General features: G+C 41.7%; 1 protein-coding gene and 1 long non-coding RNA gene across 2 annotated transcripts in view; one reads left to right on the forward strand and one right to left on the reverse strand.

Moving 5' to 3' along the window:
* Chd1 (chromodomain helicase DNA binding protein 1) overlaps positions 1–17419 on the reverse strand; it is a 77712-nt gene extending 60293 nt beyond the window's left edge. Inside the window, exons 1-2 of the mRNA XM_048331580.1 lie at positions 17116–17419; positions 14721–14914 (exon numbers count right to left, since the gene is read on the reverse strand). Of these exons, the coding sequence (XP_048187537.1) occupies positions 14721–14773 (53 nt within the window). The 5' untranslated portion in view covers positions 14774–14914; positions 17116–17419. The remainder of the gene's footprint in view (positions 1–14720; positions 14915–17115) is intronic.
* On the forward strand, positions 1188–6878 carry LOC125340129. The gene is made up of 4 exons (XR_007208692.1): positions 1188–1400; positions 5487–5489; positions 6644–6664; positions 6863–6878. It is a non-coding gene; the product is annotated as an uncharacterized LOC125340129 (long non-coding RNA).
* Positions 17420–25313: the final 7894 nt, after the last annotated feature.

Consider the following 25313-nt stretch of genomic DNA (forward strand, 5'->3'; position numbering starts at 1 on the left):
CAATGCACATCATACAAGCCCTAATTTTTAAAATGCATAAGTTGATGTTTCAAAACGAAAATCAGACACACAAAAAGATTAATAAAGAAGATAGTGACAGAACAGTCGATGGCAATATGGGATCTTACATAGGTACTAACAAATGACTGACCACATTGAAATACAAACCGAAGATTAAAATACTGCATCAATGTAAACTTTCCTGCATATACTAACTATACAGGGCTTACATAAAATAACACTTTTGGTGCTGAGAATAAGGTCTAGTGGTAAAGTACTCACCTCGATTCCTCAGCACCACATATATAGAAAAAGCCAGAAGTGGAGCTGTGGCTCAAGTGGTAGAGTGCTAGCCTTGAGCAAAAAGAAAGCAGAGACAGTGCTCAGGCCCTGAGTTCAAGCCCCAGGACTGGCAAAAAACAAAACCGAACAAAAGAACACTTTTTTTTTCTTTAAACAGTATGTATGTGTGTGTGTATGTACAAAAGTCCTAATGTGTAAGATACATGACTTTTGCAATCTACTGCAAGTATTTAAAAAACTAAATTCGTATAAACTAAATTGGGCGTGGTGGCTCACACCTGTAATCCCAACTTCGAAGGGCAAAGAGATTGAAAGGATTGCAGTTCAAAGTCAGCCCTAAGCAAAACCACAAAACTATGAAAATAACTAAAGGGATAGAAATATATTGATAGACAAAATAACAGGGAAATGTGGCAACGATAAAAATTAGTGAATATAGAAGCCAATATTCTAACTAACTTGAGGGACTACAAATAATATTCTCTTCAACAGAAACATGAAATCTACTTTTTAAAACCTGAGATTTAAAAGGTTAAATTTTTAAGTTTAAAAATTGTTCTTTATGTACTTCATGTAAATAAAATATTTTGATTGTGTATTATTTATGTTTTCACTAAGAAAACTGCCGTTTCATACTCTAACCTGGATCAAGATTACCATCCCTCCTAATTTTAAAATCGTATATGCCAGTGATTTGGAAACTTTTAGAGTTGCCTTTGTTTCCAGGACAAAATGACTAAAATCTGAATTCTATCTAACTTTCCAACTTAATCTAAAACCATTCTATTTCTGTTCTTTATTTGAGCCTACTTCCCTCAGCCTTGCAATTTGCTGTGCGCCTTTTCACCTCCATACTTGGTCCAAGTATTTATACCTACCTACAAGGCCTCGTCTCACCATCCTCTTCCCTAGTACTCCTATTCATCCTTCACTTCTCGATTCATGTTTTTCTTTGACCTCATCTACAGAGGAAATACTTTAGGCAACAGGCATCTAACATTAAGTAAGCATAGGGCTAGGCACTGGTGGCTTATGCCCGTAATCCTGGCTACTCAGGAAGCTGAGATCTGATGATAGCAGTTTAAAGTCAGAAGCCTGTCCAGGCAGAAACATCTGTGAAACTCTTATTCCCAATTAATCATCAAAAAAGCTGAAAGTGGACCTGTGGCTTAAGTGGTTGAGCACTGGCCTTGAGCAACAAAGCTCAGGGACAGCGCCCAGGCCCTGAGTTCAAGAGCAAGAACTGAACTGACACCAGTCTCCCCCCCTCCCGGGGGGGGGGGGAGGGGGCGGGGAGAGACCACAAAAAAAAGGAAGAGTACATGAAACACAGAAAGTATACTTTTACCTATTAGCACTTTAACTGACTTAATACAAGTATACTTCTACGTAGTAGCACTTTAACTGGTTTTTAACAGTCACTAATACTATCTTTGCTTTTTATTCAAAAGCACTTTAAGCCTAAATCTCCCATACAAATTCTCATTCAGGTTTATTTCATTCTACAGCTTCTTTAGGTTTTTGTTTGTTTTGTCTTTCTTTTTCTTTCCTCAAAGCCATCTAATTTGAAACTATTAAGTCTAAATGAGTTTGGAGCCAGGCATCAGTGGCTCACACCTGTAATCCCAGCTACTCAGGAGCTGAGATCTGAAGACTACAGTTCAAAGGCAGCCCAGGCTTCTTCAATGCATGCAAAAGAATTTTCCTTCTTAAAACATTTTCATAGAAAGCAATTCTTCTGATGTCCTGATTTACAAAAAGTTACCACTTCTCTTATTTCAGCTGCAACCAAATAAATTCCTACCTAGTTCCGGTATCAAATGAAACCTCTTCTTAAACTAACTAGGTAAAATGAAACTGATTTTCTACATAATTATTCTGGTTGATTTTGTGTGCCAGACAAATTGAGCTATACAGAAATCAGGAATTGTTTTCACCATTCCACAGGAGGAAGGTAGTTCGAGAAATTCTCTTTTAGTGTCTGGTTCCCTTCCCTCTGTCATAATACTTAAGTGTGGATGCCATTGAAAAGGGCTGCATTGGAACTGTTTTAAAAAAGAATTTTTGAAAGACATGTGAGGGAAAATTAAGGGCTAACTGGGTGGTATTCTGAAGCTCAACTACAATTTTTTCTCCTTAGATTTATAGCCATTTCATTTCATTCTAACTGTGTTTATATTTGTACAACCATCACGTAAGCCTGAGGTTTCTGCCACATGAAAATATACTTCAAGATTCTGGGAAGATGAAAAGATATAAACCATACTAATTGACACATAATAAGAGTCTAATATTGACAGCTGTTACAGAGGACCATTAACCTTTCTCCTAAATGGAAGATCAAAATTACTACTTCAAAAACTTTGCCTTAGATGTTCCTTTCTAGGACTATCATAATTTTAAACCTAAATACAGAAAATATCTATAACTAAAACAATACATATACCAAAATCTTCAAAATAGTATAATAAAAAGAGAATAAAGTGATTACCAGTTGTACTATGTATGGGACATCTGACTTTTGCTTAATTTTTTCATATACATATTATGAATGAACAAATGAGATTCAGAGAAGTGTAAGTGAAAAAAGCAAATTTCAACACTGTAACAGATATACACATATCACACATACATACATACATACATACATAGATACATACATACATAGAAGAACTGAAATATTAAAAAGAAATGAAAGCCAGAATATTTTAGGAAGATGGGAGGAATTTGTTTTGTAACAATATTCCTTAAGTTTTGGTTTGCAAAAAGTGTTATTCATAGCCTTCTCCTCATCCACTGGTATTTCATTTTCTTTGCCCTTTAGAATTAGACTAGGTAGTTTTGACTAACACATACCAAGCAAGGTAAAGATGAGATTTCTAATGATCTCTTTTCAGCTAGATGTGGCTATGTGGATAAGTTTTAGTCAATGTGGTATGACCAATAGTGAAGTATGATTTCTATAACCTTAAACATAAGTAGTCTGCCCCTCTATTCTACTCCCCATTACTATCACCTTTCTGGTGGTTGAAAATAACCATAGCTAAGTAACTGGAAGCCATATGTTAAAGACATCAAAGCTGTCTTACTAGCCAGGGAACCTGGATAACCTCAAGCGGTTGAGCTCACTTGACTGTGGAAAGGAAGGAACTGCATCTGAGCCCTGTTGTTTGGAGAATTTTATTTTTTGTTGCCAGTCCTGGGGCTTGAACTCAGGGCCTGAGCACTGTCCCTGGCTTCTTTTTGCTCAAAACTAGCACTCTACCACTTAAGCCAACACCACTTCCGGCTTTTTCTATATACGTGTTACTGAGGAATTGAACCCAGGGCTTCATGTAGGCGAGGCAATCCTAAAAAGAATCCTTGTTTTAGACTTGAGACAATTCAAACATTAACATCACTCTTGTCATGTGAGTTTACATGAAAATTTCTGGTAATTCTACTCATATCACAAGCATCTTTAGTACTCATCAAATTTCTTTTTTAGGGAGGGGGGAGAAAGAATCACTGGGAATTGAACCTAAATTGGGCTTCACGCATACTAGACAAATGCTATGCCAAGCTACAGCTATCTTTACTTTCTAAGTCTGCTCCAACCCCACCCCCCAAAAAAAGCCCCATCATTGCAAAAGCTACATTACCAATTCACTATTTATTTTTGGGAGTAGTGGAATTTGAACTCAGGGTCTCCCTCTTGTTAGGAATAGGCAGATACTGAAGCCATACCTCTTTTGCTTGAGCTAATCTTTCAGACAGGGTCTTTATGGTTTGTGCCCAGATTTGGCCAGAGATCTTGTTACTTATGCCTCCCCTCCCTAGCTGAATTACAGAGGTATATCCATTTTGTGCTGCTGGGGGTCACGTGGGTTGGCCTTAAACTCTAATCTTTTTGTTCTTAATCTAAGGATCTCTACAAACCGTGTAGCTGAAATTCAAAGCACATTTAATAGGCCTAAATTTTAAGATTCCCTAAATTTTAAATGATCTCTTAAAGAAAACCAAACAAAGAATTTGTAAACTTTCACTCTAATTTTAGGCTTGACTATGGATGCTAACCATTTGTCCTTACGATCAAATGTCTCTCTCCTACACTTGAACTACTACTACACTTTGAACTCCTTGCATTTACCAAATCTAGCTGCCACAACATGTATTTGTGAAGATGGCTGGCCTCTGCATTATAATTATTAGAAAAGAAACTCAAATTTTAGTGTTCCATAGTATCTGCTAAATAGTAGTTACTCAATCATCTAAATTAGTGCTTTGAGGGCAAACAAAGTATTTCTGAAAGCAACAACAATAGAGCTGAGAAGTAGCTATTCTAAGTCATTTTTATTAAGGGTACCCACTAATTTTTGTAACATTCAATTTGTATTGTAACGTCAATAGTAACTTAGCTAATAATCTATCCACACTCAAGAAGCTTTTGAATATAGTTTACACTTAATGCTAACTTTTGACAAAGTAGTCATCTCATGTCACAATGACACACATTAATACACTTAGAATTATAAACAGCAACTCTTAAGCAGTTACTTAAGTATAGTGCATTGGTTCTAGTACAGTAGATAACTAGGGTCTCTCCCTAAAACTAGTGTTTCTGACTATTTTCATTTACTTGGAGAATATGCTCTTACAGGTGTACTTTTACCCTTCTATTTAGTTTTCATTCTGCTATGCTTCCGCTGATTTCTTTCTTCCACCTGGAACTAAGCCATACAATGACTTACTACTGAATAAACCTCAAAGTAAAAAACTGCAAAGCTAGAATTCCCAATACACACTCTTTATACAAACCTTTGTCTCCACCATTCATCTGAATAAATACTACTGGTTCTTCCTTTCTCTCCAAACTACAATTGTCATCATTAAGATTAGAAAAGCTGCGTGGGCTGGGAATGTAGCCTAGTGGTACAGCATGCATGAAACCCTGGGTTCGATTCCTCAGCACCACATAAACAGAAAAAGGTGGAAGTGGCGCTGTGGCTCAAGTGGCAGAGTGCTAGTCTTGAGCAAAAAGAAGCCAGGGACAGTGCTGAAGTCCCTGAGTTCAAGCCCCAGGACTTGCAAAAAAAAAAAAAATTAGAAAAGCTGCCAAGCAGTGGTGGTTCACACCACTAATCCTAGCTACTCTGGAGAATGAGATCTGAGGATCCTGTTGGAAGCCAGAAACCAGCCGGCAGGAAGTCTATGAGACTCTTATCTCCAATTAATCACAGAAAAAGCCTAAAGTCCAGCTGTGGCTCAAATTGTAGAGCAAAAGAAGCCCAGGGACAGTACCCAGGCCCACAGTTCAAGCCCCAGGATTCGGGGGGGAGGGGGGATAGAAAAGTTAAATGTTTCCTGCAATTCAAATGCTGTCTTTCTCCTCTCCTCAATTGTGTGCCTATGTGGCCCTCTGATTCAGAATATACTTCAGCTGACTATGTATATAACCTGGTCCTACCATTATTATCAACGCATCAGGAACCTCCAGCCCTTAAGCCATTTAAGAATCACAAAATACATTTATTTGGTACAAGATAGAATACATAAGCTTCTGATGTTTTCTTATCATCTTCCCATAGCTATCTGCCTGTATTAAGAGTATTTGTGGGAAAAAACAGGAGTCTTTGTGGCCTGGAACAAAATTACATATTACCGGGCTGGGAATATGGCCTAGTGGCAGGAGTGCTTGCCTCACATACTTGAAGCCCTGGGTTCAATTCCCCAGCACCACATATATAGAAAACATCCAGAAGTGGCGCTGTGGCTCAAGTGGCGGAGTGCTGGCCTTGAGCAAAAGGAAGCCAGGGACAGCACTCAGGCCCTGAGTCCAAGGCCCAGGACTGGCAAAAAAAAAAAAAAAAATTACGTATTACCAAATGGCCCTGACAGTAAAAAGGAAAAAAAAAAAGTACTACAACCCTGAATGCAGATTATAATAACCTTTCAACAAGTTTACTTGTAATCTTAAAATATGATAACATGTTGCAGGTTGCAATACTTCATATATATGCATATGCATTTTACTTTGGTTACAATTCTTCTAAAAGGCTTCTTAAAATGAAAATTATGCCTCAGTAAATCTAATATACAAGGAGACTTAAGGGTAAAAGATGGATCCCAGGATATAGTGCAACAAGTGATTCTAAAAATCTGTGACATAATCACACTAAAAAGTGGGAGGGAATGAACGGACTTAACCATAGAAGACAATAGTCTGGGGCTCGGAATATGGCCAAGTGGCAAGAGTGCTTGCCTGGTATACATGAAGCCCTGGGTTTGATTCCCCAGCACCAAATTCAGAAAACAGCCAGAAGTGGCACTATGGCTCAAGTGACAGAGTGCTAGCCTTGAGCAAAAAAAGAAGCCAGAGACAGTGCTCAGGCCCCGATTCCAAGGCCCAGGACTGGCCCAAAAAAAAAGACAATGGTCTGACTAGATATATTAAGGCTAAATATGAAATACATATATTCTAGCTGGTGAAATTATTTAATAATTAGACAGGCACCAGTGGCTTCCTCCTGTAATCCTGAGACCTGAAGATCTAGCTTCGAAGCCAGCCAGGGCAACAAAGTCTATAAAACTCTTATCTCCAATAAACCACCAGAAAACAGGAAGTGGCTCTGTGTTTGAAGTGCTAGAGTGCTAGCCTTGAGCTGAAGAGCTCAGGGACAGTGCCCTTGCCCAGAGTTCAAGCCCCATGACCAACAAAAAAAGAAAGTAATCATAACAACAGTATTATTTAATAATATTTTGTAAAATAATGTGACATAATCACATTTAAAAGCATGGGAAAAGTGAACTGAGTTAACTTTAGAAGACAATGGTCTCACTAGATACTACAAGGCTAAATATAACGTACATGGTATTCTAGATGATAAAAATAACTCCAACCAACCACCAGAAAACCAGAAGTGGTGCTGTGGCTCAAAGTGGTAGAACACTAGCCTTGACCTGAAGAGGTCAAGGATAGTGCCCAGGCCCAGAGTTCAAGCCCCATCACTGATGATTAAAAAACAACAACAACAAAAAAAACACCCTCATGTAATGTATGTGTTTCATACTTGGTTCATAAAAGCTCATTATATTCACCGGTTGCAACTGTAATTGCTTCAAGAGAAATGAAAATCACCTAGCATTCTTGCTGGAATAATCCATGACACTATTCTTGAAGATTTCCAGAAAATTTTAAAAAACAAAAACAAAAAACCACACATGATATTAGTAACCAAAGAGGGAGAAAGAGACAGAGACAGAAATGCTAAAAGACTGCTGGTAAACAACTTCATAAATACACATGAATTTGCTAAGTATAAAAACCATTTAGTAAACATTTAAAATTACGATTCTGATTCAGCAGGTCTGGGGTCTGGAATAAAGCCCCCAAACTCCACATTTCTAATAAACTCACAGGTGACAATAGATACTGATGGTCCAAGAACTACATCTGCAACTACAATATTTATTTCTATGTATTTTTAAATTTTTACCATTCAAAAGGGTAGAAAACATTTTCCCATTTCTTTCCACAAAGAAGAAAATTAAGATATTATATGCTACCTGTTGTCAAGAACTCAAAAGTACTAAGTTAGGCACCATAACAAATGGGTAACTTCACCTCAAGTTATGCCTGCATAATACACACACACACACACACACACACACACACACACACAGAAAGAGAAAAAGCAGTGTCTGAAAATGAAGTAATATAGAATTTTCACATCCTCGACAGTTAAAAGTCCAAATACAGTGATCCTAACCATAATTAGAGAATTCTCTGAAATTTATAATTTGCTTAAATTCTATTGTGGAGACAATAACCTATTACTCAATACGCTACTGTGAAGTAGTATATTGAGATTTCAAGAAAAAAAATGTTAGTCTTTGATTTTGTAGTACATACAGGATATTCAAGAAAAAAATAGGAAAAGATAAAGTACTTACTGAACTGAGATACAAGGATTAAGAAAAAATGAAATGTAAAGAAATCATTCTTTCCTGAAATGAATAGTGCAGGAAATTTTAATGGCTAGTTTTCATTGAATGACTTCTAGTCAATCTAGCTTTGTGATTTCATATTTTCCTAAAAAGTGCCTCTGGTATAACTTAAAACTTAGTAATGTAGTGACAAAAAATTAAGAAAGTAGAGGTACCTACAGGCCAAATGAGATAACAGTACTTTAATTTAATGAGCAATGCCTTAAAAAGAAAAGTTGTTTAAATGTATTTAGTTTAAGTAAAAAGCAGGCTTTTATGGTGAGAAATCATTGTTGTATATATACATAGAAATCTCAGCACTCAGGAAGCTTAGGCATGAGCCATAGCCCAAGCTACTAAATGAGAAAATATTTAGAAAATTAAAAAATGAAGTTACACAGTGGTATCCAACCAGATTAGAGATGCTGGGTGAAAATGGTGACCTGTAGCCATATATAAGCAGTATATACTTGCAATTCCAGCACTCTGGAGGCTTGCGAGGGTCTAGATAGCAGGTTCAATACCAATCTGAGGTACACAGTGATATGATCTCACAAAAAAAAAAAAAAAAGAAAGAAAAGAAAACAGGGCTGAGGACATAGTTCAATGATAGAGAACTTGCCTAGTATGTGCAAGGCCCAGGATTTATCATCTAACAAAAAAAAGGGGGGCCTGTTAAGGTTGACTTCATATTCCTTAGATTTAACAGATCATTTGTAGAATTTAGACATTCTCAAAGCATTTAATTTCTGTGTGTGCACAGTGCGGGGATTAAACCCACAATCTTGGATTCTAGGCGAGCTCCCAACTATGGAGACTTATTGACCAGCACTAGATTTTAATAAATCTTTCCCTCCCTCTTTTCTTTTTCCTCTGTTCTTTCTCTCTCCTCCCACTCCTCTTTCCTTCCTGTTTCCCTCTCTCCTTTCCCGCCCTCCCCCCCCCCCAATCTTTCTTCCTTGTAGTACACTTGGGTTTGAATCCGGAACCCTGGAGCCACACATCCACCCAAACCTGTCTACATTTGTCCTGTCTAGATTTGATTATTTTTCAGATAAGATCTGTTGGTTTGTCCCAGGCCGACCTCTAACCACAATCTTCCAACCTATGTCTCCTCTAAGTAGCTTCTGATTATAGATACGCATCACCATATCTGGCATATTTGCTGAGAGGAGGTCTTCGCAACATTTTTAGTCCATTCTGGACTATAACTATGATCCATCTCTGAGACTGTAATTTCTGTGACCTCAACCAGCGGTCTTTTACTTAAATCTTTGTTAATTTCAGAGATTTGGGGGACCTTACACTTAGTAGGTATGCAAACTTTACTTAAGTCATGCCTCCAGCTTCAGATATTCTTTTTAATTGACACAATGGTTGTATCATGAAGTAACAGCATTTGTGGAATACTGTGTGAAATTCAACAAATGTACACAACATTAATAATCAGGTTAGAGTAAGTATCATGTAAAAACTGTCATTCACAACATTTCCACTGATCACATTTCCAACTCACTGCCTATAAGCACTTCCTCCTGGAAATATTTAAAAAGTTGAGACCCAAAGAAAGTTCTTAAAGCATAAAACTGAAATTATTTCCTATGAGCCAAAAATATTAGCAAACACAGGGCCTTTCCTCTCTTACATACAGTGTATACGTATATACATAAAATGTATACACATATTTAAGACATGTATGTTATGCACTATTATTTTAAGCTGTAAAATACAGAATTCAGCCTAGGGATTTAGGTCAAGTGCTTGTGTGCTTGCCTACTATGGCAAGGCCCTGAGTTAGATGTCCAGTATGATTTCTTTTCCCTTTTATTCCAGTACTGGAACTTAAACTCAGGGCCTAAGCACTGTCCCTGACTTCTTTTTGCTCAAAGCTAGCACTCTACCACTTGAGCCACAGTGCCACTTCTGGTTTTTTTCTGTATATGTGGTGCTGAGGAATCAAAGCAAGGGCTTCATGCATGCTAGGCAAGCACTCTACCACTAAGCCACATTCCCAGCCCCCAATATAATTTTTTTAAGTAACAGTAGTCTATAGAGAATAAAAGGCTTTATTCTAAGAATCAAATTAATAGAATCTCTAAAGGCACCAAACATGGTATTACATGCCTATAATTACAGCACTCAGGAAGCAGAGACAGGGGGCTCTAGGCCTGATAAGGCAACACTGAAAGACCCTATCTCAAAATGAACAAATTTCATTGGCAACTATAGATTAACTGTAAACAGTTAAACTACTGAAGTTGTATCACCAACATTTTTCCTACTCTGTAAAGAAAATACACATAGGAAAGAAAAACAGGGCATAAGATATCACAAGAAATGAACACACTGCCCTACTACGTAACTGTACCCTTTTTGCACAACACCTTGTCAAAAAAAATTGTTTTCAATTAATAAATAAATTAAATTTAAAAAAAGAAGATACACATAGAGACTAAAATGACTCAACAATCAATTCTTGAAAATATAAAATAAATATAAGTTACTAAAATTTTTATCTACAGGCACACAATGCAAGCATGTATTGGTCATCTAAAAGTCAGCAAAATGTGATCACATATTTCAAACATTTTCCAATAATTTTTTTCATCATTCAACGTGCCATCATTCATTTTCAAATTTAAAAGGAAAAATGTGGACTGGCAGATGTAGCTTTAGTGGTAAAATGCTTACCTAAGAATGCACAAAGCCCTGAGTTTGATCCTCAGAACAGCAAAAAGAAATAGGGGGTGTGAGTATGGGCGATGGGAAGGTTGAGAAGGAAAAAAAGGAAGAATGAAAATAAAAATTTTAAAAACATCTAACCCTGATTTTCAAATACTCTTGTCATAACTAATACAAGTCCCCACAACTGGAAACTAATACTCTGAAATCTTCCAACGTTATCTTGACAAAGCTCAACTTCAGTTACATAGATCTTTTGTTGAGCTGAAACAGTTGTACAGGTGCATCCTGACCCATATTTCTTTTAGTAAATAAGTCTCAAAATTGTCAGTTATGTCATAGCCAAAAAAACTTATTTTCCTGAGTACTCATTCTTTTAGTTAATAGTTAGACCTCTACACAGAAGTACACAGAAGGAATGAATCAACTCCTCACACACACTTTCTTGGGAGGGGGCGGGGTCATCATGCCCTGGGCACTACCCCTGAGCTTCTCAGCTCAAGGCTGGAGAATCATAGTGCCACTTCAGGTGTTCTGGTGACTAGGGAAACAAGTGGCTTTGAAACACAATCCATGTCTCAGAAGCATACAAAACCTACATAATGCAATTAGTAATTCAGAATTACAGAAATATGCTTTGCAATCACTTAAAATAAGAACTATAAAGAACAGTTTAGGGCTGGGAATATGGACTAGTGGTGAAGTGCTTGCCCTGGGTTCAATTCCTCAGCACCGCATATGTAGAAAAAGCCAGAAGTGCCTCTGTGGCTCAAGTAGTAGAGTGCCAGCCTTGAGCAAAAAAAAGAAGCCAGGGGCAGTGCTCAAGCCCTGAGTTCAAGCCCCAGGACTGGCCAAAAAAAAAAAAAAAAAAAAGAACACTTTAGCCAGGCACCCGCAGCTCGTGCCTGGCCTGTGATCTGAGGATGGCAGTTCTAAACCAGAGGAGGTAGCAAAGTCCAATGAGACTTACCAGATTTAACTACCAAAAAAGCTAAAAAAAAAAAAAAAAAGTAGAGCACTAACAACCTTGGGCAAAAGCAGATCAAGGACAACACCTCAGGCCTTGGAGTCAAGCCCCAGGACTGACACAAAAAAACAGAAGATACTTTGCTTTGCCGTATAAATTGAGCCTGTTGTAAACCTAGCTACTTAGGAGTTCAGGGGATCTAGAGAGAGGGTGGGGAGTTTGTTAGACTCCATCTTGACGAAGGGCTAGAAATATGGTGGTTTATGTTGGTCATCCCAGTGATATGGGAAAAAGCACAAACAGGAAGATCCCAAGCAAGGCCAGCCAAGAAGTCTCTATCTTAACCAATCGTTAATTCAAAGGGAGCTGCTAGAGTGGCTCAAGTGGTGGAGTGCCTACATAGAATGGTATGTGAGACTGTGAGTTTATGTCCCAGTATTTACAAACACACACATAAATCCTTTGATTTCAAAGATTTTTCATCTGGGCTATCAGATCAGCTTTATTACTGCTTCCTGCTTTAGGTATGGTATGATGGCAAAGACTACGATAGGTAAGTGATAGGAGGATGCCACCAAGTCAATGATCTCCCTGCATACTCAAGTAGAGGACATACTGTAGTCTTATTTCCTATTTGTTGTAGGCTGGTTCCCATATTTCCTCTGAATATTTCTCCTCATTAACCATTTCCTAGTTCAGCAATGAATTAGAAAGCATTGTAATGACTACAATCAATACTATACATTTTTCAGGACATGCTAAGATTCAAAAGTCATCTAATTTAACACACAAACTCTCTTGGATCTAACTCAAATTGTTGTGTTACTTTATACTTTGTAATAAGGATGACACTTCAAAATGAGTTCAACTCCTTCTCAATTTATGTTTAGGAAAATCATGAGAACAAGTTATTGAGAAGATGAGTTAAAAACTCCTAAACAGGGGCTGGGAATATGGCCTAGTGGTAAAGTGCTCGCCTTGTATAGATGAAGCCCTGGGTTCCATTCCTCAGCACCACATATATAGAAAAGGCCAGAAGTGGTGCTGTGGCTCAAGTGGTAGAGTGCTAGCCTTGAGCAAAAAGAAGGAACAGTGCTCAAGCCCTGAGTTCAAGACACAGGCCTGGCAAAAACAACAACAAAAAACTCCTAAACAAATTCTTGGTTCAACTAAGTATTTTTCCCCTACCAGCTTTTACTTGATTCTCTATGACATTCTTATTACCTTAACAGTCTACTCATGAAATCTAATAAATTATCTAACAAGGCCACAAATCTCCAAATTTACAAATTTCAGACCAGGTACATATACAACATAATTTTCTATCCAGTTTTTCTTTCTCAAAATCTGTCAAGTTTCCAGTGTGCTGGCCATTTCATTTCTCCCTCATTGTAATTAATTGTTCAGTTATGTGGTACCCTATGGTACATACAACATGGAGCTGATTGTAAGAGAACAATGAGTTTCAACACCTGAGAAACTATCGAGCCCTTTTTAAGTAGCATCTCATTTGATTCTCTATTTTCAGTGTAATCCTCTTTTTATAGGAGCAAAAATCAGAGCATCAAGGTTAACTTACCCTAATTCTAAGTTAATAATTAATAGGACTGAGATTAACTATGCAATCTCACTTCAATGTCCAGTTTACTTAATTTCCACATGTGGTGTAGATAGCTATATGGATTATATTATTAATGTGCAGGTAACTAGAAAGTTAGAGCCAAATGAGAATTTAGAGTGTTGAGACCAGGCATGGTGATACAATCCTATAATCCAAGCATTCCACTAGGGAGGCACGTCAGAGATGAGAGTTCTGAATTCAATGCCACCCTGGGCTATACAACACTCTAAAAACAATAATCTAAAAAACAAAAACAAAATAAAACCGGCACACACAACAACAAAATCACACACACACACACAAAAACACCTTAGATACAAAGAGTTTTTGTTATACATAAAAAAGTTTACTTCTATAAAACTATCTTCTTTGAAAGGATAGGGGTCAAGTAAGAACTCAACTCATTTACAGATAATCACAACTCCAGTGTGAAAACAAAGTAGAGGGGCGGGGAATATGGCCTAGTGGTAGAGTGCTTGCCTTGTGTACATGAAGCCCTGGGTTCGATTCCTCAGCACCACATAACAGAAAAAGCCGGAAGTGGCGCTGTAGCTCAGGTGGTAGAGTGCTAGCCTTGGGCAAAAAGAAGCCAGGGACAGTGCTCAGGCCCTGAGTTCAAGGCCCAAAAAACAAAACAAGCAATAAAAAAAAAAAGAAAAACAAAGTAGAAAAAGGTTATAGTAATATTTTAAACCAAAGTCCAGATCAATGCTATCTAAAATTTTTGGCCATAACAGGTATGTTTTCTAACTGTGCTATCTATCCAGAAAACAACCATATGTAATATTCAGCTGTTGAAATGTATCTGGTGACCAACTAAATCTGAGGCATACTGTAATTTAACATGTGGCCAGTAGCACAGGTGAAGACGACAAAATGCCAGAAAAAGGTAAGTGCAGAAATTCCTACTATATTTACATGGATATTTCACTGATGGTCAAATCAAACTAAATGGCTTTTATTTGCTTCATAGTATCAATTAATTGAAACAATGTGAACCTCCAAAAATATTTAAGTAAATACAACTTTTCATAGTTAAGCTCTCTGAACACCTTAAAGTTATTAAAGCCTGAAATAAACATTTCAAACTATTAGAACTTTTAAAAGTATTGGATTGCATAGGTAACAAATTCTTAACAAGCCAAAATTCTCAAGTAAACAACCAGTAAATGTCTTGCTTACCTTGATTCTCCACTACTGTTTCTAACACTTTCTTCATCACTCTGTCCATTCATTGTAAAATCAAGAAGTTTTAAAACAAAATATAAATCTTCTCAGTTTAAACGATGAACATAAATACTGACTCTTTGAATATCAAAAATTCAGATGAATTGTCTTCCACATTCACAGGTTTCCTGGGACCCTCTTTGATTCACCTAAAGAAAATGTATTAATAGTAAGAATACTTCCTGTATAAAAACAAAATAAGACCCTGTTTAGAACTTCCTGAACTACCTTAGACTAAAGATGACAAGAGAGGCCTTTTTTATTTAAAACATCAGCTCCTACTCAGGAGGCTGATATCAAGAGAACTGTGGTTCTAAGCCGGCCCAAGCAGAAAAATCTACTAGACTCTTTTAAATTAACCAACAAAAAGGAGTAGTATGACTCAATTAGTAGAGCAACAGCTATGAGAGGAAAAAGCCCACAGTAGGTAGGAGGCCTTGAGTTCTAGCCCTGGTATCAACACACACACACACACACATGCACACACACACACTTAGATTACTTACTGGAAATACAGAGTGCCATGGCTAATATAGTTTTGATTGAAGAACTTTAAATACTTGTTGAGTGCTAGAAATGTTTAGACTAATTGCCACTGTAAAGCAATTTCTATATGGATTACTACTAAATAACAGTGGTATTATGTAACATATTCATACATCCTAAGAGAGGAGTATTAGGCAACTCCGCCAAATAAAGGATGGAAAGTTTATATTCAATGAAACCCTAGTCACTATCACCGAGAACTTCAAGTGAAGTTTTAAAAATGATCACATAAGAATAAAAGTTATTATGTAATCTTAGTAAAAGTGTACATGTCAAAATGAACATGTTCTCCAGCAGGTAAGCTGATAGTGGAGAGAATAAAATATTATTTGCCAGTTGGACTACCTGAAATTCTATGAAAAAAACTAAAAGGTAACAGAGACAGCATACACTACATCTGACCGTCAAAGGAAGAGATTTGGGGCACATTTTTTTAAAAAAAGGACCCAAGACAGCATGTTCCACTTCTCAAAATTTCAGCACAACACTCGAGTCACCTACAAGCTATCCACGAATAAACAAAGGAGATCTCTGGCAGGGGAGGGAGAGGAAGAAGCGGGGGAAGACGTCAGATCCTTCCCCAGCCAGAAAGTACCGAGACAGCCTGAGCAGAGTACAGTTGTCCTCCGACCTCAGGAAAAAAAAAAAAATCACTCCCATTACTACTTTCACTCTTCCAAAAAGCGGGGAGGGGAGGAGGGTGAAAGAGGCTTTGGGCCAACGCGGTCATAGTAAACTCCGCATCCGGATCAAGATTTTCATTCTCAGGGGCTCTCAGTCCGGCAGACTCTCTTCCCAGAACAGGTTATCTATCTCAAAAGTAACCATACCCACTCCACATCCATTCCCTACGGTCAAATACTGCTTCCCACCCGAGCCGGAGCGCTCCACTAGGAAACACGCGAGTCTCCAGAACACAAAGTACTCGACCGAGCCGCTGCTTTCCCCCGAGTCTTCCTTGAGAGAAAAGTTCACCCCTCTAGTCGTTCTCTCCGGTTCACCTTCCCTTTCGCCCCTCAAAATGGCTTTCTCGGTCCCGGGTAACTTCCTCCCCGGCCGCCGCCGCCCTCCCTCCCTCGTCCGCGGCACCCTCCGGAGGTCCTGGCGTGCGCAGCTCGGACGGAGCACACGGACCTCCCCGCGGTCCCCCGTGGGGTCTCAACAATGACTCTGCCCGGGCGCTAACCCTCTTCCGCCCTCCACTTAGTTTTGAGCGGCGGCGGTACTCGAAAGCGCGTTCGGATCCATCCCCGCCTCGACGCCCGACGGGGTAGCGGGGCTCCCCCTCCAGCCTCCCGCTCCTCCCGTACCTCGGTGCCCCCACTCCCCGCCTCCAGGACTCTATCCCGGTCTCTCGCAGCCTTCCCTTCCCGCCTCAAACTTCCCTCCGACCCGCCCCGCGCCCTCCCAGGCTCGCCCGGGCCGCCGCCCCCTCCCCCTCCCCGCCGCTCCCCACGTGCTGGGTGCCCGGGTTCCAGGAGGACCGACGCCCGGGGGCCAAGTACTCGCCGGTCCGCGGACCTTCCCCCTCGCGGCCTGGCCAGCTCCTCAGCCTCACCAGCCCGAGCCGGGCCCGCGGGGCTCCGGGATGCGCTCGGCGGTCACCGGCCGGGCCCTAGCAGCTCACACGCCCCCTGCGCGCCCGGCCCGCCCGCCCGCCGCCCGGCCCTCGCCCCGCCGCCCGGGCCTGCCGGCGCCCGGCCTCTGGGCCGCCGCCGGAGCACCGCGCTGCCCCCCCCCCCGCCCGGAGGGCTCGGGTCCTCCCCTCCACATCCTGACCCACACCCGCCGCCCCCTTTCTTACCGGCGGACGTGAGGACTTGGCGGGGCAGGGCAAGCCGGCTCGCGGGGAGCCGGCTGGGATCCGCGGCCTCCCCCGCGCCGGTGCCCGCGATCTCGGTCACAGAGTCCTCGGGGTCCGGGCGTCTCGGGGTAAGCCAGAGTCCGGAGAGGGAGGGAGGGAGACGAGGAGAGCCGCGCAGGGTGAGGGGAGCCCCGGCCCGCGGCACCGACGCGCGATCCCTGCCGAGTGGATCCAACAATCAATTCATTATTGAAGCACCGGAGACGAAGGCAACCAGAGCAGAAGTAACGAGTCGTTGTCGTCGCCGCCGTCGCCGCCGCCGCCGCCGCCGCCACCACCGCCGCCGCGCGCGCTCCCGCTGCTTATCGGCTCCCGGCAGCCGCCATGACGCCGAGAGAGCGAGCGAGCGCAACCGTCTTCCGTCGTAGCCGCCGCCACCGAGGTCGCCGCCGCCTCCGCCTCCGCCTCCCGCGCGACGTAAGCGCTTCTGCTCACTCCCCTACCCCACCGGTCGCGAGGCGAGCGGGCGCGCGCACGCTGAACCCTTCCTGCTGGGGCGCGGGCGGGAGGAGCGATTACGTCGAGGAAGTCGCCGAGAGTCGCTCCAGAGCGATTGGTTCCGGGGCGGGGCGGGGCGGGGACTGGGCGCGCGCACGCGCTCAGGCCGGAGCGTGCGCGCCCCCGGCACGGCACGGAAGCCGCTGGACTCAGGCGGCGACTGTGGCCCGCTGATCCTAGCTCGCGTACCCGCCCTTAGCGGCGCAACGCGAGGCTCGCTGCGTCCGCGGCTGGGAGCGCGGCTGTCACTCGGCGGCCGTCAGGGTTGCGCCAGGACGTCGAGGCCGAGAGACTGAAAAGGAACCGGGGAGACACACTGGGGTGGGACGATGTGGACCCTGGCTGCGTTGGGACTTGGGGAACCGCGTAAGGACCGGGCTGGATGAGCCGCCGAAGCGGCTTCGGCCGGGTGGTACTTCAGGCTCGGCGGCCCAGGCCTCGCTCCCGCGCTCCCGCGGGGGCCCGGGCCAGGTCGGAGCGTACGGAGGAGGGGGGCCCGGGCGGGAGCCACTGCGTCACACCGGGCAGCCTGGGAACCCAACGGTGGGGTCGCCGGCCTCCCGCCGCTTCCACGGCTGGGGGCTGAAGCCCGGCACGGGTGGGGCACCTGAGGCGGAAGAAAGAAACCCGGGGGCCGAGGGCCGCGGCCCGATTGGTCTGTGGGTGGCCCCAGCCTGCTCGGGAGCCGGAGTCTCCCCTCCCCTCGGGACCCTCCCTGGAGGGCGGGCTGGAGGGTGTGGCGGCGCCTAATGGCAGAGACAATTCCCAAAAGATTGGGCAAGCTGCGGGGTGGGGGTGACCTGCCGCTGGACGCCCTGCCTGCCACTGGGGTGCCAGTTGGTTTTCTTCAAGCTTCAGGCACCGCGACTTTCGATGCCCCGGAAGCTCGCCTTTCACGCATGAAGGTTTCCTGCTTCGCTTCATTTTTTTTTCTTTCTCTTGAAACAGCATTCTCTCACGCTTCGTTTGTTTGTGCGGTCTGCACATTGCTTGCTCTCTGTCCTCGACGAGCCCTCTCTCCAGGTAACTCAGGCTAGCGAAGAGACGCCTGGCTTCAACCCCCCCAGTGTGGAGATGGAGATGCACTATCCCAACCTTTCCCCCCGCCCTCCCTTTTTTGAGAGGCTCTCAATTGTTTTCCCTGGAATGGCCTGCGTTTGAGATTCTCTTGTCTCCACCTCCCGAATAACAAACACCATGCACTTCCTCCTGGTTTCATTTTTTGTTAATTGTTCCGTGGCTGGGACTTTTTTTGCCCCCCTAAAGGCTGCCGGCTCTATCACTTGAGCGACAGCTTCACTTCCCTGGGCTTAGTTATAGAACGTTCTTGCCCATCACCGTGGCTTAGACCTGTAAACATACCTGCTCACGAGTGGTGAAGATGGGGTAAACAAAGGAAATAAAACCAAAAAGGCCTTAGAAAAAAGAACTGAAAGCAAAATAACAGGCTGAAAGGCTGTTATGGTAGAGTACAGGCTGTAGTGGTAGAGTACTCAATCTAGGTTCAAATCCAAGTACCACCACCAAAAAAGAATTCTAATCTCGTTTGATCTCATTTGATGTAATGTCCCACCTTTTTAAGTAAATCTTTTTGCCATATAAGAAACACTTTAATCCGAGGTCTTCTAAAAAATCCCAAAGTTCAACTGAATATGCTTATCCAAGGTAAGGTATTAAGTTTACCCTTGGGAAGTTGGGAAAAGTATACATGTCCTATATAAGAGACCTGTCTACAGTCATTGAATAGTGAAAGTAAATGGGATATCATCCTTTCTATGATCAACCTCCTTTCTCTCCCTCTTCTCTTCCTTCTCTCCTTTCCCTCTCCCCTCTTTTTTCTCCCCTCTCGCCTTTCCCTTCTCCTTTTCCTTCCTTCCACTAAAGCTAATAGCTTTAATGCTGGATTGTGAGGATAGCAAGATCTTCTTTTATAATCACTCCATTTCTGCAGTTATAAACCAAGTGCTAAGCTTTATGTTAATATTAAGTCTTAGTTATGGGAACCTCTAGTTTGTGCCTGTAGGTTTTTCTTTTGTTGTTAGTGTAATAAAAACGAAATGCTTTTTTTTAAAGCTGCAAGAAAACTGACGTTGACTGATGTTATTTTATAGTCACAAGTATTCGGATAATAAAATCTTCAGTTATATCCATACTGCATTTGTCATTGCAAGAATAATTACTGTACAGTGTCCTATATGTGTTCTCTAAGCTCTAACCTTCTACAGTGCTTATAGTGGTCTACATGTAATAAGAACTTTAGCAACTTTTTTGCAGAAATATAATCTTGCCAAGCTTATAATAAAAGATTGAATCTGGGGACACTTTTCAAGTAAAAATACTTTTTATAAGTGCAGAATTTGGGCTGGGAATATGGCCTAGTGGCAAGAGGGCTTGCCTTGTGTACATGAAACCCTGGGTTCAATTCCCCAGCACCACGTATATGGAAAACAGCCAGAATGGCTTTGTGGCTCAAAGTGGCAGAGTGCCAGCCTTGAGCAAAAAGAAGCCAGGGAAATTGCTCAGGCCATGAGTCCAAGGCCCAGGACTGGCAAAAATAAATAACTGCAGAATTTTAGAATGATCTAAAAATGTGAGAAAAAAATGTAAGTCAGCAGCTCTTAAAATATCAATAGGTAATGCAAAAGTGTTTTTGGAAATTTGCTGTCTGCATAATTCTCACATTCACATTGAGTATATCTTTTTTGTCTCTTGCTGATACTATATAAAAACAATAGTGAAGTGACAGTATGTAAATAGCAAAAGTCACAGAAAAAGTCCTATCAACCATGTGGTTCTTGCTATGATTTCATTTGCTACTTGAAAAAAAGAATTATATTCTTTGAGAGTAGTATTATATTTATAGACTGTCAAAATCTTTTGTGGGTCCTTAATTCTGATACATTCTAGCTGTAGTAATTCCCAGTGAGTATCTAGTGGTTAATCATGGTTTTCAACTTAATTGCATTGAGAGACACAGCATTAGTAAAGCTTTCCTCTGTTCATCAAAGAGGACATTTCCAGACACAGATAATGAGAGTCTGGCCTAATCAATGGTTTAATCTTTTGATGGACTCAAAATTTGACTTGACTATTGGGAGGTGATGAATCTGTGGTGGTTGGGGCCTAGTTGGAGGCAGTGGATTGCTGTGAGTATACCTTCGGTACCTATTAATTTAGCCTGAGCCCTTTCTGTTCCTTTTATTCCTATCTGCCATGAGCTGAGCAGCTCTGCTCTTCCACCCTCGTCCTCCTTGACCGTCTACCTCATCACAAGCTGAAAAGCAATGAAGCCCACCACCGCACATGGATTATGACCTCTCAAACCTTCAGCCAGAACAAATTATTCCTCTTTGAATTTTATTTTTTTTTAGGTATTTGGTCACAGGAATATGAAAGTGACATAGTATTTTTAATTGGAGATAGACTGACAAACACTTTTCCAGAATAGTGAAACGTAACTTAATATAGAATGGTAAGTATCTTCTGCTAATATTTTGGGTACCAAGATAAAATGATTCTGTTCTTGTGCCCAAAATGTATATACAAGTAGCCACTAAAGCAATATTGAGAGAATCCCCAGGCTGAGCACTGGTGGTTCATGCCTATATCCTATCTCCATGTGAATGAAGCCTCCTAGGGCAGGAACAATACACATACAGTAGAAAACACAGATTTTGAATTTGAATCTTTTTACTGGGCTAAGGATATATTCAGTAAAATGGTCTTATGATGCTCAATAGTGGAAGTGATCTGTAGCTCCCGCTCACAGATTGGTGAGGCCAACAACCCATACCCTAGCATATCATGCTAAGCTCTGATGTTCAGTGGTTAGATACGTTTTCTTCACCTTTGAGTTACAACATATTCAGGTTTATCATGCATTTGTGGAATGGGACTCCCATTTTAAGCCACCATCTGTAGCATACAATCATAACCTATGGTATCCTGCAGGTTGCCAAAGAGGAAGATTTTTCCAAAGTCCTTTGAAAGAACTTGTGAAGTTTTCAGTCATCTTAGAGTGAAGATTCACCATAAACATTTTCTGGTCAATGATTTTTATTTCCAGGTTGAAGCAGAAAGCAGAAGGAATCACTCAAATTATTTTCATAACTACATTATTGCCTGATACTCCCCTTCCTCCCGCTCTGATACGTAGAATTTGCAGGTCCTAAGCATTTGAAAAAAATCAGCTTGTTCTGATATGCACCGCAACTCATCTGCCTTTCCCACCCAATACTGGAACTTGAACTCAGGGCCAGGGTGCTGTCCTTAGCTTTTTCACTCAAAGCTAGCTATTCAGAAGGGCGAGATCTGAAGATCTTAGTTTTGAAGCCCAAGGAAGGAAAGTCCATGAGACTTACCTCCAATTAACCAGCAAAAAGCCAGAAGTGAAACTATGACAGAACTCCAGTCTTGAGTGAAAAAGCTAAGGGACAGCACCCATACCCTGAGCTCAAGCCCCAGAACTGGAGACACACACACACACACACACACACACACACACACACACACACACACACACACAACCTAATGTCATATTATATATAACCAATTTGAACTAAGACTTTTTTTTTTTTGATTGGTCATGGGGCTTGAACTCTGGGCGCTGTTCCTAAGCTCCTCAGCTCAAGGCTACTGCTCTACCACTTGAGCCACAGTGCCATGTCTAGCTTTATGAGTAGTTTTATTGGAGATAAGAGTCTCATGGACTTTTCTACCCGGGTTGGCTTTGAACCGAGATCCTCAGATCTCAGCCTCCTGAGTAGGATTATAGGCATGAGCCACGGGCACCCAGCTCTGAACTAAGACATTTTTTTCTTTTTTTTTTTTTTTTTTTTTTGCCAGTCCTGGGCCTTGGACTCAGGGCTTGAGCACTGTCCCTGGCTTCTTTTTGCTCAAGGCTAGCACTCTGCCACTTGAGCCACAGCGCCACTTCTGGTCATTTTCTATATATGTGGTGCTGGGGTATCAAACCCAGGGCTTCATATATACGAGGCAAGCACTCTTGCCACTAGACCATATTCCCAGCCCCTGAACTAAGACTTTTGATCACCCACTGGTGGTGATTCACTGAGCTCACACAGACAAGAGGTTCACTGGACTGGTAAAGAAGGAGCTTCTCCATTGTGCACAGGATTGTCCCAGGTTACCTGTTTCATCTTGCTGGGTGTCCCCATGTCCCCTTACCCTCCAATATGTATTTCAGTATGGGCTACATCATAATAGGTAATGAACTTAAAAAAAGTACATTCCAGAGTACATGAAAGAACATGGTTTTGATTGCTATCAAAAAGCTGGTAGGGTGAAATGGTTGAGGGTAGAAATAAGGCAAAAAAGAAAAAGATCCAAGATGTGAAGATTTCATGTCACTTGGAGAGAGTTTAAAAGTTTTGTGTTAAAACCATGGGGACAAAAAGTGGTTTGGGTGTAATATGAAAATGTCAGTTTCATGTAGAAAAATATCTCCCTGAAATACTGTCCATTCCCCTGCCCCACAAATTCTAGGAGGAGGAGAATCAAGACCCATCTAAGTCCATTTGGATTTATGCTATAATATGAAATTGGTCTTTGCCTTTGGTTTCTTTCACAGAGCTGACCCCTGAGAATCTTAGCCTGTAAGGACTGTCATATTCATTGAGTCCTTGTGTTAGTTTGGTTTTTGTTACTATAACAAAATACTAGAAGCAGGCCATTTTTATTTTAAGACAAGAGGTTAATTTAGCTCAGAGGTATGGAGATTCCAGTGCCCATATTTGGTGATGACTTTCTTGCTGGAAGATCCCTGAGGAAGCATAGAGTATGACTTGGTAAGAGACTGTAATCTGTGATATGCTTGTGTCTTCTCAGGTATCTTTTTTTTTTTTTTTCCTTTTTGCCAGTTCTGGAGCTTGAGCTCTGGGCTTGGGCAATGTTCCTGAGCCTCTGTGCTCAAGACTAGCACTTGACCACTTGAACCATAGCATCACTTCTGGCTTTTTCTGAGTAGTTTATCGGGGATAAGAGTTTCATGAACTTTTTTGCCCAGGCTGACTTTGTTTTGTTTTGTTTTTGTTGCCAGTCCTGGGGCGTGGACTCAGGGCCTGAGCACTGTCCCTGGCTTCTTTTTGCTCAAGGATAGCACTCTGCCACTTGAGCCACAGCGCCACTTCGGGCCATTTTCTATATATGTGGTGCTGGGGAATTGAACCCAGGGCTTCATGTATACGAGGCAAGCACCCTTGCCACTAGGCCATATCCCCAACCCCCCAGGCTGACTTTGAACTGTAGTCCTCAACTCTCAGCCTCCTGAGTAGCTAGGATTGCAGGCATGAGCCACCAACTCCCAGCCTTGGTAGCATATATTCTTTAAGTTTAACAGGCTGCCAAACATGTTATACTTCGATGTTCTGTACTTCTTTTCAAAGGCAAAATAGATCAACTCTACTTAGAAAGTTGTATGGCATTTTAAATTGTTTTGTAAATACTACATTTATATTTAATGATATGAATTGGTGGTACCTAATGTGTTGTTTCCTTGGATCAATTTCTGTTGGTTTTTTTTCCACTCAGTTTTATTGTGTATTTGCTATTCAAAATAATGCAATTCAAAATGACATTTTTTACATATGTATGTAATGTGCTTTAGTCATACTCATCATCTTTACCATTTGTACCCTTCCACTGTTTCTCTTCCTCTTCCCAAATAGTCTCCTTCTACTTTCATGTCTTTTTTAAATCTTGATTCCACATATGCAAGGAAATGCCATTTGTCTCATTAACTGTAGTATATTATAGTTAGCATGACAATCAATTTCTAGTTCCATCTATTTCCCTGCTAATTACACAATTTTCTTCTTTGTGACTGAATCAAATTTCAAGTTTCTTTTTTTCTTTTTTCTTTGCCATTCCTGGGGCTTGAACTCAGGGACTGGGTGCTGTCTATGAGTTTTTTGGTTTTTGTTTTGTTTTCCTCAAGACTCCACTCTCATTTGAGCCACAGCTCTACTTCTGGCTTTTTGTTGTTGTTTTGTTTTCCCTGTTTTTTAGTTTTTGAGTGTTAAGGACTTTTCCTGCTCCAGCTAGCTTGGAAGGGTGATCCTCGGATCTCAACTGAGTAGCTAGAATTACAGATGTGAACCAGTGGCAGGCAGCTAGAATTCTGTTTTCAAAACATTTTCTTCAGCCAGGCACTGGTGGCTCTGTAAGGCTGAGATCTGAGGACTGAAGCCAGGAAAGTCCATGAGACTCTTATCTCCAATTAACCACCAGAAAACTAGAAGTGGACCTGTGGCTCAAAGTAGTAGAGCATTGTCCTTGAGTGAAAGAGCTCAGGGACAGTGCCCAGGCCTTGAGTTCAAGCCCTACGCCCAACAACAATAACAACAAAAACTGACTTCTTTCATTGCCAATGAATCATTTCTACCTCTTGTGTATCCCTCAGGCATGGAGGGTACTTAATAACTGATTAACTTATTTCAGAGATAAGAGAAAGCCTAAACAGGCTAATACTATCAAGCCATTTATGTCAGAGTTTGTGTCCTTAGCACCTGGTTCTTCCTTTTTTTTTTTTTTTTTTTTTTTTTTTGGCCAGTCCTGGGACCTGGGCTCAGAGCCTGAGCACTGTCCCTGGCTTCTTTTTGCTCAAGGCTAACATTCTGCCA

This window comes from Perognathus longimembris, chromosome 22, assembly GCF_023159225.1.
Source record: "Perognathus longimembris pacificus isolate PPM17 chromosome 22, ASM2315922v1, whole genome shotgun sequence".
Classification (NCBI taxonomy): Eukaryota; Metazoa; Chordata; class Mammalia; order Rodentia; family Heteromyidae; genus Perognathus; species Perognathus longimembris.